The sequence below is a fragment of the Pseudophryne corroboree genome, chromosome 10 (assembly GCF_028390025.1).
Source record: "Pseudophryne corroboree isolate aPseCor3 chromosome 10, aPseCor3.hap2, whole genome shotgun sequence".
NCBI lineage: Eukaryota > Metazoa > Chordata > Amphibia > Anura > Myobatrachidae > Pseudophryne > Pseudophryne corroboree.
Window position 1 is genome coordinate 144,306,227 of NC_086453.1, and position 18,685 is coordinate 144,324,911.

Consider the following 18,685-nt stretch of genomic DNA (forward strand, 5'->3'; position numbering starts at 1 on the left):
ATTTTTCTAATCAGACTTACCAGTTTTGGTAGATACAAGAGTTACGCTACAACAGGCTATCCTAAAATTGGTCCAGTCCCAGGTCATTTTTCCAGTAGCACTGTTGCAACAAAGAAAAGGTTACTACTCCAACCTGTTCATGGTACCGAAACCAGATGGTTCGGTAAGGCCATTCTGAATCTCAAATACTTGAACCCTTACCTCAAGTTTTTCAAGTTCAACATGGAATCCCTTCGAGCAGTGATTGCAGGCCTGGAAGAATGGGAGTTCATGGTCTCTCTGGATATAAAGGACGCTTATCTCCATATCCCCATTTGGCCTCCTCACCAAGCTTACCTGAGGTTTGCCCTCTTGAACGATCACTACCAGATCCAGGCGTTACCCTTCGGCCTGTCTGCAGCTCCGAGGGGCTTCACGAAGGTGATGGCAGAGATGATGTTACAACTCCGAGTCCAGGGGGTCAATGTTGTCCCTTATCTGGACGATCTCGTGATAAAAGCAAGATCCAAGAAACTTTTATTGCTCCATATAGACCGCACTATCCACCTTCTGTCACGCCATGGGTGGATCCTCAATTTCCAGAAGTCCCAACTGGAACCGACTCAGTGGCTCCTGTTCCTGGGAATGTTACTAGATACGGTGGCCCAAAAAGTGTTCCTCCCAGAGGACAAAGCGAGAACACTTCAGGAGATGGTTTTAATGATCCTCCAGCCTACGCGAATATCCATCCATCCTTGCATAAAATTGTTGGGGAAGATGGTAGCCTCATACGAGGCGATTCAGTATGCATGGTTCCATGCCAGAACGTTTCAATTGGATCTCCTGAGCAAGTGGTCTGGATCACATCTTCAGATGCACCGGATAATACGTCACCTCAGACCAGGATTTCCCTCCTGTAGTGGCTACAGTCCACCAACCTACTGGAGGGTGGATGTTTCGGGATCCAGGATTGGATCCTTCTCACGACGGACGTGAGTCTGAGGGGATGGGTAGCTGTCACCCTAAGGGCTCAGTTCCAGGGAAGATGGTCAACCCACGAAGCCCTACTTCCAATCAACATTCTGGAACTTCGGGTGATCTATAATGCTCTGCTTCAGGCCTCTACTCTGCTCAGGGATCGGGCGATCAAAGTTCAGTCTGACAACGTCACGGCAGTGGCTTGCATAAATCGACAAGGAGGGACAAAAAGCAGAGCCTGCATGAGAGAGGTGTCAAAGATACTCCTCTGGGCAGAAAGACATGCAAGAGCAATGTCCGCCATCTTCATTCCGGGTTTGGACAACTGAGAAGCGGGAGAGACCCCACCCGGGAGAGTGGGGTCTCCACCAACAGGTGTTTCAACAGATCATCGACTTATGGGGTTGCCCACAGATAGACTTGATGGCTTCTCGACTCAACAAGAAGCTTCCCTGGTATTATTCAAGAACCAAAGACCCTCAAGCAAGGGCAATAGAGGCGCTGACGTCTCCTTGGCCTTATCGGTCGGTTTACCAGTTTCCTCCGATTCCGTTGCTCCAGAGGGTGCTCAAATGAATCAGGAATCAGGCAATCCAGGCAATTATGATTGCTCCAGATTGGCCTCGGAGGGCGTGGTACGCAGATCTTCTGGACATGTCCGTGAAAGACCCTTGGCCCTGCCACTGCGAAAAGATCTTCTACAACAAGGACCATTCCTTTACCTGGACTTACGGCGTCTTCCTTTGATGGCTTGGAAGTTGAGCAGAACATCCTAGCCCGAAAAGGCCTTTCCAAGAAAAGCGGTAACATCGAAGCACTATCGTCATATCTGGAGGAGATATGTCTCCTGGTGCGAGGATTTTTCCATGGAGTGTGTATAAAAGGTTTTTGTCTACAATTAAAAAGAACGTACTACACGAGATTCTGATACCTTTCTGTTTTTTATGATCATTGTGACCGATACCCTGAGGACAGAAGGGATCCATATGAGAAACATCTAAGGACGGAATTACATGCTGGATGAAAAGCTTACCACAGGAACGTAAATAATCTCTGTGCTATTTACACCATTATTGTATAGAAATTGTGACCTTTATTTATGTTCTGTGGATAAGAGTCTGTGTATGAAGATAGTAGAAAGCGCCTAATGCGACATTTGCATAATTTTGTGTTATCCAAATATTGATTGGGGTAGGGGAGTCATGCGACTCGGTGCATACATCGTTAATGCAGCTCTCTTTTGCGCACTAGAGAGAGTTCAATTTCTTGCTTCTATTTTGCAGTGCTTGTTCTGTCTTATGATCCGCTAGGCCTGTCCCACAACCCAATAACTGCTTTGGTATCCCATATCTGACAGAGCTAAGGAACTGTATAGCAGGGACGTGCGGTGAGGTTAACGGCTCACCCCCAATGCACATCACTGCTGTATAGGGTTTTTACATTGTTGCAGTTACCTTGCCAATATTCCGTATAAAAGTCTCTGTAGGACAAGAACATAATACAGATAAATATTACTGTAAACAAGAAACAATATCTAATAGCGAGTTACATTGCTCCATTCTGAGTTGTCATTGGATTGTTACTATACAACAATATCTAAATTGCAACATATTATTGGAAATATATGTCAGCAATATTTTGGTAAGGCAATCTACACACACACACACACACACACACACACACACACACACACACACACACACACACACACAACAGCAATTGTATATTTTTCATATGTTAAATCCAAATATTTTCACTGGCACATGTATAAACACGGAAAGCAGACAAAAAGAGAACTACAAACAACTCAAAAGATTATACAACACAATTATGACAGTTTCCATTTAGTTTGTGTATGTTAAGACTTACGAAGCTGAACAAGCATTTTAATGGGATTGTTGTTTTTATTGATGTTTTTATTATAATCAAGAAAATGCAACAAGAACTGTTAGTTTGGATATTATTGGTGTACATGTTATTGTAATCCCAGTAACTCAGAGTGAGGCAGAAAACATTAGATTTCATGTGACAGTGGAAGGAATAATTGACATGCAAACCAAAAGAAACTAACAAATAAAGACATATACTCATACAGAAAACAATGTTTGGGGGCTTATGTCCACACTCATATTGAGCCTTAATATTATCTTATATGCTTGGAGATCCAACTAAAAGAGTTTAATTACATAGTCAATAGCATAATGTCGCTGCAGAATGCCGTCACTTTAATAATATAGGTTAAAGCATTTTTACCGTGTTGGTATTATTACTGTAAACATGATGGTAAAGTATTCATGTTTACAGTTATGATGCCTACACCAATGGTTCCCAAACTTTTTTGAGTCCCGGCACCCTAGATCATCAGAATTATTTTTTCATGGCACCCCCTAGGCCAAAAGTTCTTACTGAGAAACTTAGAAAGAAATGTTAAATGAAGTAAATTGTGTTTATATGTCATCCTTATGTTCAATTGTGTGGTGAGGGACAAGAATTGCTTCTGTTTGTCCACATATTTTATGATTGGCAGCCACCAGAACTGGTTTTACCTGTTACATTGACCATCACTTAGACTGGTCCTGGACCACCAAGCCATGGCACCCCTGCTAGTGTCTCGAGACACCCCCGGGTGTCTAGGCACACAGTTTGACAACCACTGGCCTACACAGTAAAAATGCTTTAAATAACATTACTTCGGTACCGGCATTCTGCGATTTACATTTTTCTGTGGACATTTTGACTGTCAACAATGTAACTGTCAACCAAATATATAGTTCCTGTTCAAGTTTAAACATACTAGTAGTAAATAAATAAAAGGTCCACAAGTAATAGCCTGCAAGATACAGCCAGCAGAGAGATTTCGGCGATGTTGCAGCTAGATATAAAGTGCTAGTTTGCTGCTATAAATCTAGTAGTTATAATGCTATTGTAAGCCTCCGCTTCTCAGCGGATCAGAGAAGAAAATTTAAAGCGACTCTGACATTCTCTGTAAAACTTGGTGTGCTTTACACTGAGTGTTAGGGCTGAAACACACACTCCGGTTTTCCCCGGATAGCAAAAAGCCGGACAAACTTTGTCTGACTTTTTGCCATCTGGGAGAAACCGGCAGAGTCGCTCACACAGGACGGCTTTGAGCCGTGTGTGATGCTGTGCGCATGCGCAGCATCAGACACGGCTTCAGAAAAAACCGTTGTGTGTGAAAGCTCCCCTTCACATACACGGTTTACTGGCTACAAAGACGGCCCGGCAGGCGGACCTTCCAGTGGTGAGACCCGGCTGCAACCCGGCAGCCGGGCCGGGGCCGTGCAGTGTGAAGGGACCCTACCCCTCACACTGTTAACTACAATGCCGGCACGGGATAAAGCCGTCCGGCTTTTTCCCGGCCGGCAAAAGCCGGGTAGTGTGTTTTAGCCCTTAGGGCGCTTTAAATTTCTGCTTCAACCCGCTGGGAAGCCGGCAGCTTACAAAAGCCGTCACTCTGTATACCTATCCTCTCCAAGGCTAGATATACAGTATCTCCCCTAAATTCAGTCTGTGACTTTATGACACCATCATACAGTAAAGCAAAAAACTCTGATAGGCTTTTATAGTGTGAAACACTTTCCAGTTTTTGTTGGGTTTTTTAAAATGAAACTATCAATACGCTGCATGTAGTATTTATACTGTTGCTATAGAACAGTCACGGCTAAGGGAATAAAGTTTCCCGAAGTCTCCCTTTGGGAGGTCATAAGGAGTTTAAACTGGAACAAGGATTTATGATTCACAGATTTTCATTTATTTAAGGATTTCTTCCTGCGATTAGTTCTATATTGGGTTGCAGCCAATAGATTTTATATTTAAAGGGCAAACCTAAGGATTATTTGGTGTGTATTACTTTAAACCCTGGAGATGTTTTGTACATTTGTTACCACCTGTGTTCTAGGATTCACCCAGCAATGAGTGCATAGGTCAGAGAACAGAGATGAGGAACATAGAGAAGTTCAGTATGTCTGTCCCTACTGCTGTCATGCATTGTGCAGATAAGTTTCCACTTGGAAACTAGAAAGAGGAACATACAGTGAAACAGGCTGTGTAATGATGAAAGAGACAGAATAGGTGTGTTTACACAAGGGGAGTAGGGCATTGTTTTGGAGAACAAAATAACCATGGAATTAATCTGTAACATCGTGCTGAAAACAAGACCATGCTGTTCTGGACAATGTTAAATAATATTATGCTCAGTTGATGGGGGTTCATCAGTTTTGCCTTTATGTATGGATGGTCTCTAGGACTTGAACAGCAGGAGACTCATCAGCTCAGGCTACTATACCACAAAACTGCTGATAATTGCATAACACTGGAACCATACTGACGCTCTGATCCTTACTATCAATACAAGCAGACTAAACAAGCTGGAGATTGGTTATGAAGGCTCAGGGGAGATTTTCAGGAGACATGAAGGTCCGACAAACTGCCTTGCTGTAGAAAATTATCTAAAACACCATTCAAAGTTAGGTTTTATGGGAGTCATTCCGAGTTGATCGCTAGCTGCCGCTGTTCGCTGCGTAGCGATCATTTAAAAAAACTGCAAAACTACGCATGCATATGGGGCGCAATGCGTAAGCGCGACATACGGGTACAAAGAGCACTGTTGTTTTGCACTGCTTCCGATTTAATTCGCACAGCCGATCTCAAGGAGATTAACAGGAAGTGGGAATTTATGGGTGTCAACTGACCGTTTTCTGGGAGTGTTTTGAAAAATGCAGGCGTGTCCAGGCATTTGCAGGGCGGGTATCTGACGTCAATTCCGGGACCTTCGTCGCTGCAATCATCGCATAGAATAAGTAACTACAGGGCTGGTCTTGTTTTGCACAAAATGTTTTTGTTCCGCTCGGCTGCACAGGCGTTCGCACTCTTGCAAAGCGAAAATACACTCCCCCGTGGGCGGCGACTATGTGTTTGCACGGCTGCTAAAAGTAGCTAGCGAGCGATCAACTCAAAATGACCCCCTATATGTCCTTGTACGGTATATACAGGAAAACATTCATATATGCGGCAAACTAAAAAGCCATTGCAGCACTTATTAGATCAACTTGTATTTTAGGTTTAATGGCCCTTTAGAGGGGAGGACTCCAGGTGTAACGGACGTGCACTACCTGAAATGGCCCTCAGTGGAATTTGTTTGACATGCCAGATATACCAGGAGAAGTAGAGGAACAACAGGTCATTACATGATATATCTAATTCAGCATGCTCATTTTGTATTTCAGGTCAAATTATAGAAATAAACCAAACACAAACCTCAGATTAAAGATTATGAGGGAGTTGTATCAAACATTGGAGAGAGAGATAAAGTGGAGAAGTCGCCCATAACAACCAATCAGATTTTAGCTATTATTTATCTAACACAGTCTGTAAAATGACAGTCATAAGCTGATTGGCTGCCATGGGCAACTTGTACACTTTCTCTCTCTCATAGGTTTGATACATATCACCCTATGATCCAAATTTAATACCCTGCGAGTTGCAGGACTGTAACAATTCTGGCAATTTAGCCTGTAGACTTAAAGCAGCAATATTTTTTTGCCTTTCAAATTATTGCCACTTGAAAGCTACAGGTTGAATCACCGAAGTCGCACCGGAATCGCAACTCACAGGCTATTACACATGCAGAGGTTTCTTGCTGCACTACAACAGTTCACACACAGAACACGCACAGCAAAAACATCACACAAGACGTAACCTGACGGGGAAGAAGAGAATATCATCTGAAGAACTTCTCATTAATCTTTTCTCTAGAGCCAAAGCCAGCATGTGGCCCAAGAACTGCAAAAACTAAAAGGCGAGTTAGAAAGACGGTTAGTAGTGTTAGTCCTTGTCTGCTCCTGTTCTAGAAGGAGCAGATGGGGAGAGCCTCACAGAATAATGTAAATATGCTACACAACAAATGTCTGTATTTAGCCTTGCTATGAAATGAGTGAGAGCCCAAAGACGTAGATGTGACTTCAATTCCAGTAGAATGTGTAAAAATGGCAGCTGGTCAGTAAGGCAGCAAGCAGTAAAGTTTCCTCACTGTGCAGTATATATCTCTCACACAGCATGCAGCTTCCTCTGCAAGGGAGAAATACAGGGGAAGCGGTTAGCATAACGCCAGTCGGGATCCCGGCGATCACAATACAGACGCCGGAAACCCGACAAACGGTGAAACGCTGCCGCCGGAATACCAGCGACATAGGACATTCTCCCTCAGTGGGTGTGCACGACACCCAGGGCCGGTCCTGGGTGTTCGGCAACCCCTTGCAAACTATAAATTTGCGTCCTCTCATACTTTACAAAGGGACAGCGCACATAATGCCCCCTGTAGCAGTGACACTTATACACATAATGCTCCCAGTAGTAGTGCCACTTACACACAATGCCCCCTGTGGTAGTGCCGCTTATACGCAACGGCCCCTGTACCAGTGACGCTTATACAAGACGCAGTGATGCTTACACACGTAATGCACGCTGCAGCAGTGACGCTTACACACGTAACGCCCCTTGTAGCAGTGATGCTTATGCAAGATGCCCCTTGTAGCAGAGACGCTTACACACGTAACGCCCCCTGTTCCAGTGACGCTTACACACATAACGCCCCCTGTACCAGTGACGCTTATACACATAATGCTCCCTGTAGCAGTGCCGCTTATACACACAATAAACCCTGTAGTAGTGACACTTACATGCGTAACACCCCCTGTACCAGTGACACTTACACACATAACGCCCTCTGTAGCAGTGACGCTTATACACATAATGCTCCCTGTAGCAGTGCCGCTTATACACACAATAAACCCTGTAGTAGTGACACTTACATGCGTAACACCCCCTGTACCAGTGACACTTACACACATAACGCCCTCTGTAGCAGTGACGCTTATACACATAATGCTCCCTGTAGCAGTGCCGCTTATACACACAATAAACCCTGTAGTAGTGACACTTACATGCGTAACACCCCCTGTACCAGTGACACTTACACACATAACGCCCTCTGTAGCAGTGACGCTTATACACATAATGCTCCCTGTAGCAGTGCCGCTTATACACACAATAAACCCTGTAGTAGTGACGCTTACATGCGTAACACCCCCTGTACCAGTGACACTTACACACATAACGCCCTCTGTAGCGTAGCAGTGACACTTGCACAAGTTACGCGCCTTGTACCACTGACGCGTGCACTTGTAATACCCCCTGTACCAGTGACGCTTATTCACATAATGCTTCTTGTAGCGGTGCCGCTTATACACACAATAAAACCTGTAGTAGTGACGCTTACACACGTAACGCCCCCTGTACCAGTGACGCTTACACACATAACGCCCTCTGTAGCAGTGACACTTGCACACATAACGCACCCTGTACCAGTGACGCTTGCACATGTAACGCCCCCTGTAGCAGTGGCGCTTGCACACGTAATGCACCCTGTACCAGTGACGCTTGCACATGTAACGCCCCCTGTACCAGTGACACTTGCACAAGTAATGCACCCTATACCAGTGACGCTTGTACACGTAACGCCCTCTGTACCAGTGACGCTTACACACGTAACGCCTCCTGTACCAGTAATGCTTACACACGTAACGCCTCCTGTACCAGTGACGCTTACACGCGTAACGCCCCCTGTACCAGTGATGCTTATACGCGTAACACCCTCTGTACCACTGACGCTTACACACGTAACGCCTCCTGTACCAGTGATGCTTATACGCGTAACGCCCCCTGTACCACTGACGCTTACACACGTAACGCCTCCTGTACCAGTGATGCTTACACACGTAACGCCCCCTGTACCAGTGATGATTACACACGTAATGCCTCTTGTACCAGTGATGCTTACACACGTAACGCCCCCTGTACCACTGACGCTTACACACGTAATGCCCCCTGTGCCAGAGACGCTTACACATGTAACGCCCCCTGTACCACTGACGCTTACACACGTAATGCCTCCTGTACCAGTGACGCTTACACATGTAACGCCCCATGTACCACTGACGCTTACACACGTAATGCCCCCTGTACCAGAGACGCTTACACATGTAACACCCCCTAAACCACTGACGCTTACACACATAACGCCTCCTGTACCAGTGATGCTTACACATGTAACGCCCCCTGTACCACTGACGTTTGCACACGTAACGCTTGTTGTACCACTGATGCTTACACACGTAATGTCTCCTGTACCAGTGATGCTTACACACGTAATGCCCCCTGTACCAGAGACGCTTACACACGTGACGCCCCCTGTACCATTGATACTTACACACGTAATGCCTCCTGTACCAGTGACCCTTACACACGTAACGCCCCCTGTACCACTGACGCTTACACACGTAATGCCCCCTGTACCAGAGACGCTTACACATGTAACGACCCCTAAACCACTGACGCTTACACACGTAACGCCTCCTGTACCAGTGATGCTTACACACGTAACGCTCCTTGTACCACTGACGCTTACACACGTAATGCCCCCTGTACCAGAGACACTTACACACGTAATGCCTCCTGTACCAGTGATGCTTACACACGTAACGCCCACTGTACCACTGCCGCTTACACCCAAAACGTCTCCTATACCACTGATGCTTACACACGTAACGCCCCCCTATACCACTGACACTTGCACACATAACGCCTCCTGTACCAGTGATGTTTACACACGTAACGCCCCCTGTAAAACTGACGCTTACACACGTAACGCCCCCTGTACCACTGACGCTTACACACGTAACGCCTCCTGTACTAGTGAAGCTTACACCCGTAACGTTCCCTGTACCACTGACTCTTATACACGTAACACCCCGTGTACCACTGACGCTTACACACGTAACGCCTCCTGTACCACTGACACTTACACACGTAACACCCCCTTTACCAGAGATGCTTACACGTGGAACGCCTCCTGTACCAGTGACGCTTACACACGTAACGCCCCCTGTACCAGTGACGCTTACACATGTAACGCCCCCTGTACAACTGAAGCTTACACACGCAACGCCCCCTGTACCACTGATGCTTACACACGTAACGCCCCCTGTACCAGTGACGCTTACACACGTAACATCCCCTGTACCACTGACGCTTACACACATAACGCCCCATGTACCACTGATGCTTACACACGTAACGCCCTCTTTACCAGAGATGCTTACACGCATTACGCCTCTTGTACCAGTGACGCTTACACCCGTAACGCCCCCTGTACCACTGACGCTTACACACATAATGCCTCCTGTACCAGTGACGCTTACACACGTAACGCCCCCTGTACCAGTGACGCTTACACATGTAACGCCCCCTGTACCACTGATGCTTACACACGTAACGCCCCCTGTACCAGTGACGCTTACACACGTAACATCCCCTGTACCACTGACGCTTACACACATAACGCCCCATGTACCACTGACGCTTACACACGTAACGCCCTCTTTACCAGAGATGCTTACACGCATTACGCCTCTTGTACCAGTGACGCTTACACCCGTAACGCCCCCTGTACCAGTGACACACACGTAACGCCCCCTGTACCACTGACGCTTACACATTTAACGCCTCCTGTACCAGTGATGCTTATACACGTAACGCCCCCTGTACCAGTGACACTTACACACGTAATGCCTCCTGTATCAGTGATGCTTACACACGTAACGCCCTCTGTACCAGTAATGCTTACACACGTAACACCTCCTGTACCACTGCCGCTTACACACAAAATATCTCCTATACCACTGATGCTTACACACGTAACGCCCCCTATACCACTGACACTTGCACACGTAACGCCTCCTGTACCAGTGATGCTTACACACGTAACGCCCCCTGTACCACTGATGCTTACACACGTAACGCCTCCTGTACTAGTGAAGCTTACACACGTAACGTCCCCTGTACCACTGACTCTTACACGTAACACCCCGTGTACCACACCACTGACGCTTACACACGTAACGCCTCCTGTACCACTGACACTTACACACGTAACACCCCCTTTACCAGAGATGCTTACACGTGGAACGCCTCCTGTACCAGTGACGCTTACACACGTAACGCCCCCTGTACAACTGACGCTTACACACGCAACGCCCCCTGTACCACTGATGCTTACACACGTAACGCCCCCTGTACCAGTGACGCTTACACACGTAACATCCTCTGTACCACTGACGCTTACACACGTAACGCCCCATGTACCACTGACGCTTACACACGTAACGCCCTCTTTACCAGAGATGCTTACACGCGTAACGCCTCTTGTACCAGTGACGCTTACACACGTAACGCCCCCTGTACCACTGACGCTTACACACGTAATGCCTCCTGTACCAGTGACACACACGTAACGCCCCCTGTACCACTGACGCTTACACATGTAACGCCTCCTGTACCACTGATGCTTATACACGTAACGCCCCCTGTACCAGTGACACTTACACACGTAACACCCCCTTTACCAGAGATGCTTACACGTGGAACGCCTCCTGTACCAGTGACACTTACACACGTAACGCCCCCTGTACAACTGACGCTTACACACGCAACGCCCCCTGTACCACTGATGCTTACACACGTAACGCCCCCTGTACCAGTGACGCTTACACACGTAACATCCTCTGTACCACTGACGCTTACACACGTAACGCCCCATGTACCACTGACGCTTACACACGTAACGCCCTCTTTACCAGAGATGCTTACACGCGTAACGCCTCTTGTACCAGTGACGCTTACACACGTAACGCCCCCTGTACCACTGACGCTTACACACGTAATGCCTCCTGTACCAGTGACACACACGTAACGCCCCCTGTACCACTGATGCTTACACATGTAACGCCTCCTGTACCACTGATGCTTATACACGTAACGCCCCCTGTACCAGTGACACTTACACACGTAATGCCTCCTGTACCAGTGATGCTTACACACGTAACGCCCACTGTACCACTGCCGCTTACACACAAAACGTCTCCTATACTACTGACGCTTACACACGTAATGCCCCCTATACCAGTGACACTTGCACACGTAACGCCTCCTGTACCAGTGATGTTTACACATGTAACGCCCCCTGTACCACTGACGCTTACACACGTAACGCCTCCTGTATTAGTGAAGCTTACACACGTAACGTCCCCTGTACCACTGACTCTTACACACGTAACACCCCTTGTACCACTGACGCTTACACGCGTAACGCCTCCTGTACCACTGACACTTACACACGTAACACCCCCTTTACCAGAGATGCTTACATGTGGAACGCCTCCTGTACCAGTGACGCTTACACACGTAACGCCCCCTGTACCAGTGACGCTTACACACGTAACGCCCTCTTTACCAGAGATGCTTACACGCGTAACGCCTCTTGTACCAGTGACGCTTACACACGTAATGCCTCCTGTACCAGTGACACACACGTAACGCCCCCTGTACCACTGACGCTTACACATGTAACGCCCCCTGTACCAGAGATGCTTACACACGTAACGCCTCCTCTACCACTGACGCTTACACACATAATGGCTTCTGTACCAGTAAAGCTTACACATGTAATGCCCCGTGTACCACTGAAGCTTACACACGTAACGCCCCTTGTACCAGAGACGCATACACATGTAACGCCTACTGTACCAGTGATGCTTACACACATAACGCCCCCTGTACCACTGAAGCTTACACACGTAACGCCCCCTGTACCAGAGACGCATACACATGTAACGCCCCCTGTACCAGTGATGCTTACACACGTAACGCCGCCTGTACCAGTGATGCTTACACACATAACGCCCCCTGTACCACTGACGCTTACACATGTAATGCCTCCTGTACCACTGACGCTAACACACATAATGCCTTCTGTACCAGTGATGCTTACACACGTAACGCCCCGTGTACCAGTAATGCTTACACACGTAACGCCCCTTATACCACTGACACTTACACACTTAACGCCCCCTGTACCACTGATGCTTACACACGTAACGCCTCCTGTACCAGTGACGCTTACACACATTATGCCGCACAGTCACACAGACACACTGTACATAAAAAAACAGATTATGCAGTTTGGGAGAAAAATAGAGAAAATGATTCAGTCACATGCCTGGATTCTCCTTCATGTCACATGATTCACTGTCCATGTCATTGTAAATAATTAGTACATGTATTTTTTTTTAATATATTATTTTTACAGTTGACATTTTTTCTTGTACGTACATTAGAATCTAACAACCAGTACTGCAACCCATGGACCTCCAGTCAATATAGAATTACACACTGTTTGGCAGAGCATTTGGAGACTTGTAGTTCTACAATAGATTAAGAGGTGCAGGATACCTTGGCCTAACACCCAAGGTTGCACAAAAGTGTAACTTTCAAGTATAAAAGGGATATACTTGTCACAAACTTTAACAGTGTTACCAATAATGAATAAGAGAAAAGGACACAACAAAGGTCTCCATCATATATGATTGGTCAGTGAAATTTATGTGGAAAGTTATTTCCGAACGTCGGCCTAGCAGCAAGGAGAAGGTGCCACAACCAAGGTACAGTGGAAAGTAAAAAAAACGTAGCACCAATACATTGACAGGAGTCAGTGTCAGCCGTGTGGATTACTACACATTGGGAGCGAACAGCATCGGAGCCCGCCATTGGCTCAAAGTGCTGCTTGCGGAACGCCCTCCTCCAGGCGCACATAGGGGGTCATTCAGACCTGATCGGTGCTGTGCGTTTTCGCACAGCAGTCCCCACACATATATAGTACATATTTTGCACCAGGTTTAACACATATATTGGAAAGTTATCAACACTTACCTCCAGCAAGGCAATACCTATGCAGACTCCAACAATACAGATGCTGTTATTTAAAATAAAGTTCTGAATACTGTTCATGCAGCCCTAAAAGGGAAAATAAAGGGAAAAAAATATTTAAAGGTGAATAGTGCTCAAACAAGGAAATAAACAGAACCTATAAGTCACAGTAGCTAAAAACATAACCTGAATGTAACTGTACATATAAAGGGAAGTCATTGAATTCAGTCTAAATATACTTAAAGCAAGACATGCACTGTTAGACTACATCCCACACAATTAATGGCAACCCAGCATAATATTTGTAAACTTCCCAGTTAATCTGTTAATTATCAATGACCTGCTGCTTTTCCTTAGAGGAGACATTGGAACTGCATGCTGATCAGTTTCCTTGGTGCCCCCTCTGTTTCTGCAATATACTGTAGCTCCGACAAAGCTTTTTATTTCTATAAAGGTGTATTAGAAGCAGGACCAACAATGGCATGCACACAGGTTCTCCCGACTAAGAGCCGGACTAAGTGGTAGGTGGGCACGTGCTCCAACTCTCTAGGCTGCACCCTGGGAAGCGCACATTTACAGCACACTAGTAGTGAGGGTGGGCTGGACAAACAGTGGTGCAGGCTGGACAAGTAGGGATGGGCAAGACAAGCCGCTGTTGCAGTCGCATCTGCATGCAGGGGAGGCCTGAGCTTCACCTGCTCCTGCACACCCAGGGGTGCCTCCTGATGAGTTGGCTCTCAATTTGGAAATACATAATATATGCATTAATATATGACTCAAAATGGTGCTATTATCACGTAGCATAGGACCACCAAAGCAGAGATGCCTAGATTTGGCTGGCGGTTTTCCGCATTTTTGTACAAATGTATGTACGGTAACTGATATCTCTGCATTTAGGTTGTAAGTTTCTAATGCTGGCCCATTGCAGTGTGCTGGGGGAATTTGTTTTGTTTTTTCTAGTCTAGATTAACTCCTACTTTGCATGCATCCATTGGAGTATCTATAATGGGTGCAGTGTGTGAGGTACACACGGACCCCTGAGTCCAGAGGGGGCCCCCACCGCACAAGCTGCACCCATTTTTTTAATACCTACTCCTCCAGAGTCCTGCGCAGTGTTGTGGAATCACCGTGAAAATGGTGCAGCGTTTATTTTAACAATGTTCTGCACATGGGCAATAGAGAAATCACTGAGTCTCTAGTGCTCAGAATCTCCAGTGCTGCCGGCAGAGAGGAGGGTGCTCGAACGGAGGAGGCAGCACACAGGCCTCCTCCTCTCTTAAAGCGCATCTGCATGCACCTGCAGTATGATGGGCCAATAAATTAATTGAGCAATGCCAAATATCCCCACTGGCCCATTGCAGTGTGCTAGGAAAATTTGCTTTTTTCTAGTCTAGATTAACTCCTACTTTGCATGCACCTACAGTATGATGGGCCAATACATTCATTGAGCAATCTCAAATATCCTCACCTATATTTTCATCCCTTTTCTTTGCTACCAATGGTGAAGTTACTTTATTTTCTTAAAATATGTCTCTTTGTAGGGAAGGTGAATGGAAGGGTGAAGAAAAAGGGTGAGAAGGGGTGGGGGTTGGAAGAGAAGGAGTTACTAGAACCAACCATGGCTATGTTAATGCTGTCCTCGTAAGCAAGGCGGACTTACTGTCTGATACACAGGCCACTTCTCCCCAGCTTTAGTTGTGCAGAATCCACTCCTGGCCTCGTAAATTTCTGTGACATTAGCAATGTTATTTCTGGTGGCAGACACATTTCTGCAGGAGCAAGGGTATAAGCTGACTGATGAGTTTTCATTGATCTTTTGATTATTTAGCCAATCTTCAGGTGCATACCAACCACAGCACTCCACCTGTAAGGTACAGTACAGCACGTAAGATAAGTATTGAGGCAGTGATTCAAGGATGCTTTGAAAGTAGACAATTTTTAAGTGTTTTCACTGTTTTTTATCTATAACGGGCAGGCACAAGGTTCGTTAAAGAATACTCCATTATGAAAGATTACATCACAGAGGCAGTAAGTGACCAGCATGAAGGCTCTGACTGCATCTGAACTGATACAGCATTTAATTATTATTATTATCATCCTTTATTTATATGGTGCCATAAGGGTTCCGCAGCACCCAATTACAGAGTACATAAACGAATAATCAAAAATAGGAAAACAGCAACTTACAGTTGATGACAATATAGGACAAGTACAGGGTAAATAAACATAGCTACATCAGCAGATGACACTGGAATAAGTACAGGTTGAGTATCCCATATCCAAATATTCCGAAATACGGAATATTCCGAAATACAGACTTTTTTGAGTGAGAGTGAGATAGTGAAACCTTTGTTTTTTGATGGCTCAATGTACACAAACTTTGTTTAATACACAAAGTTATTAAAAATATTGTATTAAATGACCTTCAGGCTTAAGGTGTATATGAAACAAATGAATTGTGTGAATGTAGACACACTTTGTTTAATGCACAAAGTTATAAAAAATATTGGCTAAAATTACCTTCAGGCTGTGTGTATAAGGTGTATATGTAACATAAATGCATTCTGTGCTTAGATTTAGGTCCCATCACCATGATATCTCATTATGGTATGCAATTATTCCAAAATACGGAAAAATCCCATATCCAAAATACCTCTGGTCCCAAGCATTTTGGATAAGGGAGACTCAACCTGTATCAGGTGGCAGAAGACTGCTGGATGTGGTGCAGTTGAAGATTATTAAAGTAAGGAAAAGGATAAGCACATGAGGGAAGAGGGCCCTTCTCGTGAGAGCTAACATTTTAAAGGGGAGGGGTAGACAGACGGGGGTAACACAGATGGGGTACATAGAGAGCGTGGAACAGAGGGTTAGGATGAGCTTTGGCTGGGTTTGGTGAAGAAGTGGGTCTTGAGAGCCCGTTTGAAGTTATGTACAGAGGTGGAGATTCTGAAGGGGAAAAGTAGGGAATTCCAGAGAAATGGAGCAGCACGTGAAAAATCTTGGGAGGTAGGAGTGGGAGGAAGTAATCAGTAGGCAGGAGAGTCGGCGTGCATTAGCAGAGCATAGAGGACGGGTGGGAGTGTAAAGGGAGATAAGGTCAGAGATGTAGATGGGAGAGGAGTGGGTAAGGGCTTTGTAAGTGAGTGTGAGAAGATTGAAATGGATTCTGAAAGGGAAGGGGAGCTAGTGAAGGTCTTGTAAGAGAGGAGAGGTGGACGTAGTGCGTTTGGTGAGGAAAATTAGCCGGGCAGCAGAATTGAGTATAGATTGGAGTGGAGAGAGGTGTTTGTCAGGAATGCCAGTCAGGAGGAGATTACAGTAGTCCAGTCTGGAGATGACAAGTGAGTAGATAAGAGTATTAGTAGCATCCTGGGTCAGAAAGGGTCTGATCCTAGAAATATTTTTTAGATGAAAACGACAGGCTTGCGAGAGGTGCTGAATGTGTCGTTTGAAGGAGAGGGAGGAGTCAAGTATTACTCCAAGACAGCGCACATCAATAGATAATGAGATTGTAGGAGGTGAGGTTATGCGGGAGGGAAGATGATCAGCTCGGTCTTAGACATGTTAAGTTTAAGAAAGCGCTGGGACATCCAAACAGAGATAGCAGAGAGACAGTTGGAGATATGAGTGAGGAGAGCAGGGCAGAGGTCTGAATAGGAAAGATAGATTTGAGTGTCATCAGCATAGAGATGATATTGGAAACCAAAAGAACTAATGAGCTTACCTAGTGAGGACGTATAGAGAGAGAAAAGAAGAGGACCAAGGACAGAACCTTGGGGCACACCTACAGTTAGTGTAAGTGAGGGGGAGGTGGTGAGGAGACAGAGAATGAATGGTCAGAGAGGTAGGAAGACAGCCAAGAGAGGGCAGTATCATGTAGACCAATGGAGTGAAGGATTTGCAGTAGGAGAGGGTGGTCCACAGTGTCAAAAGCAGCGAAGAGAGCAAGAAGAAAAAGTAGGGAGTAGTGGCCCTTAGATTTAGCAGCATGGAGGTCATTGCAGACTTTATGTAAGGGCAATATCAGTGGAGAGGACGGAAGCCAGACTGTAATGGGTCAAGCAGTGAGTGTGAGGAAAGAAAGGAAGGAAGGCTGTTGTAGACAATACGCTCAAAGAGTCTGGAGGCAAAAGGGAGAAGAGAGATGGGTCTGTAGTTGGAGAGAGTGTTTGGATCAAGGGTAGGTTTTTTAAGAATAGGAGAGATGAGTGCATGCAGAGGGGACAGTGCCTGATGAGAGGGAGAGGTTGAGAAGCTGGGAAAGATGGGAACAGGCAGAAGGAGAGAGGTAGCGAAGGAGGTGGGAGGGGACAGGGTCAATTGGGGAGGTGGTGAGGGGACAGGAACGAATGAGGGCTCTTTTCCTCACCAGATGCATGGGAGAAAGATGTCAGAGTTGGTGAGAGGGATGGGGAGGGGTGGTAAGGGATGGGAGGAGGCTGGTTGCTGATGGTCTGGTGATGTGATGTCCTGACGTATGGAGTCAATTTTGGATGTGAAGTAAGTGGCAAAGTCAAGAGCAGAGAGTGAGGAAGGGAGACGAGGTGGAGGTGGGCAGAGGAGTGAGTTGAGAGTGGCAAAGAGGCGCTGGGGGTTGGAAGACTGGGAGGAGATGAGGTTCTTGAAGTATGACTGTTTAGCAAGAGAAAGGGCAGCACTGAAGGATGAGAGCATAAGTTTGAAATGGAGGAAGTCTGCCTTAGAGCGTGATTTCCTCCTGTGTCGCTCAGCAGTACGTGAGCATTTTTGCAGATATCTGGTGCATTTGGTGTGCCAGGATTGAGATGTTAAATTGCGAGGATGAATAGTGGTTGGTGGAGCAACAGAGTCAAGAGCAGAAGTAAGGGATGCATTGTATTTGGAAGTGGCTTGTTCAGGACATGAGAGA

General features: G+C 46.1%; 1 protein-coding gene across 1 annotated transcript in view; it reads right to left on the minus strand.

Moving 5' to 3' along the window:
- The window catches only part of LOC134966254 (leukocyte antigen CD37-like), a 218,208-nt gene that overhangs the window by 8,203 nt on the left and 191,320 nt on the right, over positions 1-18,685 (minus strand). Inside the window, exons 7-8 of the mRNA XM_063942845.1 lie at positions 15,458-15,661; positions 13,801-13,884 (exon numbers count right to left, since the gene is read on the minus strand). Coding sequence (XP_063798915.1) covers positions 13,801-13,884; positions 15,458-15,661 — 288 coding nt within the window. The remainder of the gene's footprint in view (positions 1-13,800; positions 13,885-15,457; positions 15,662-18,685) is intronic.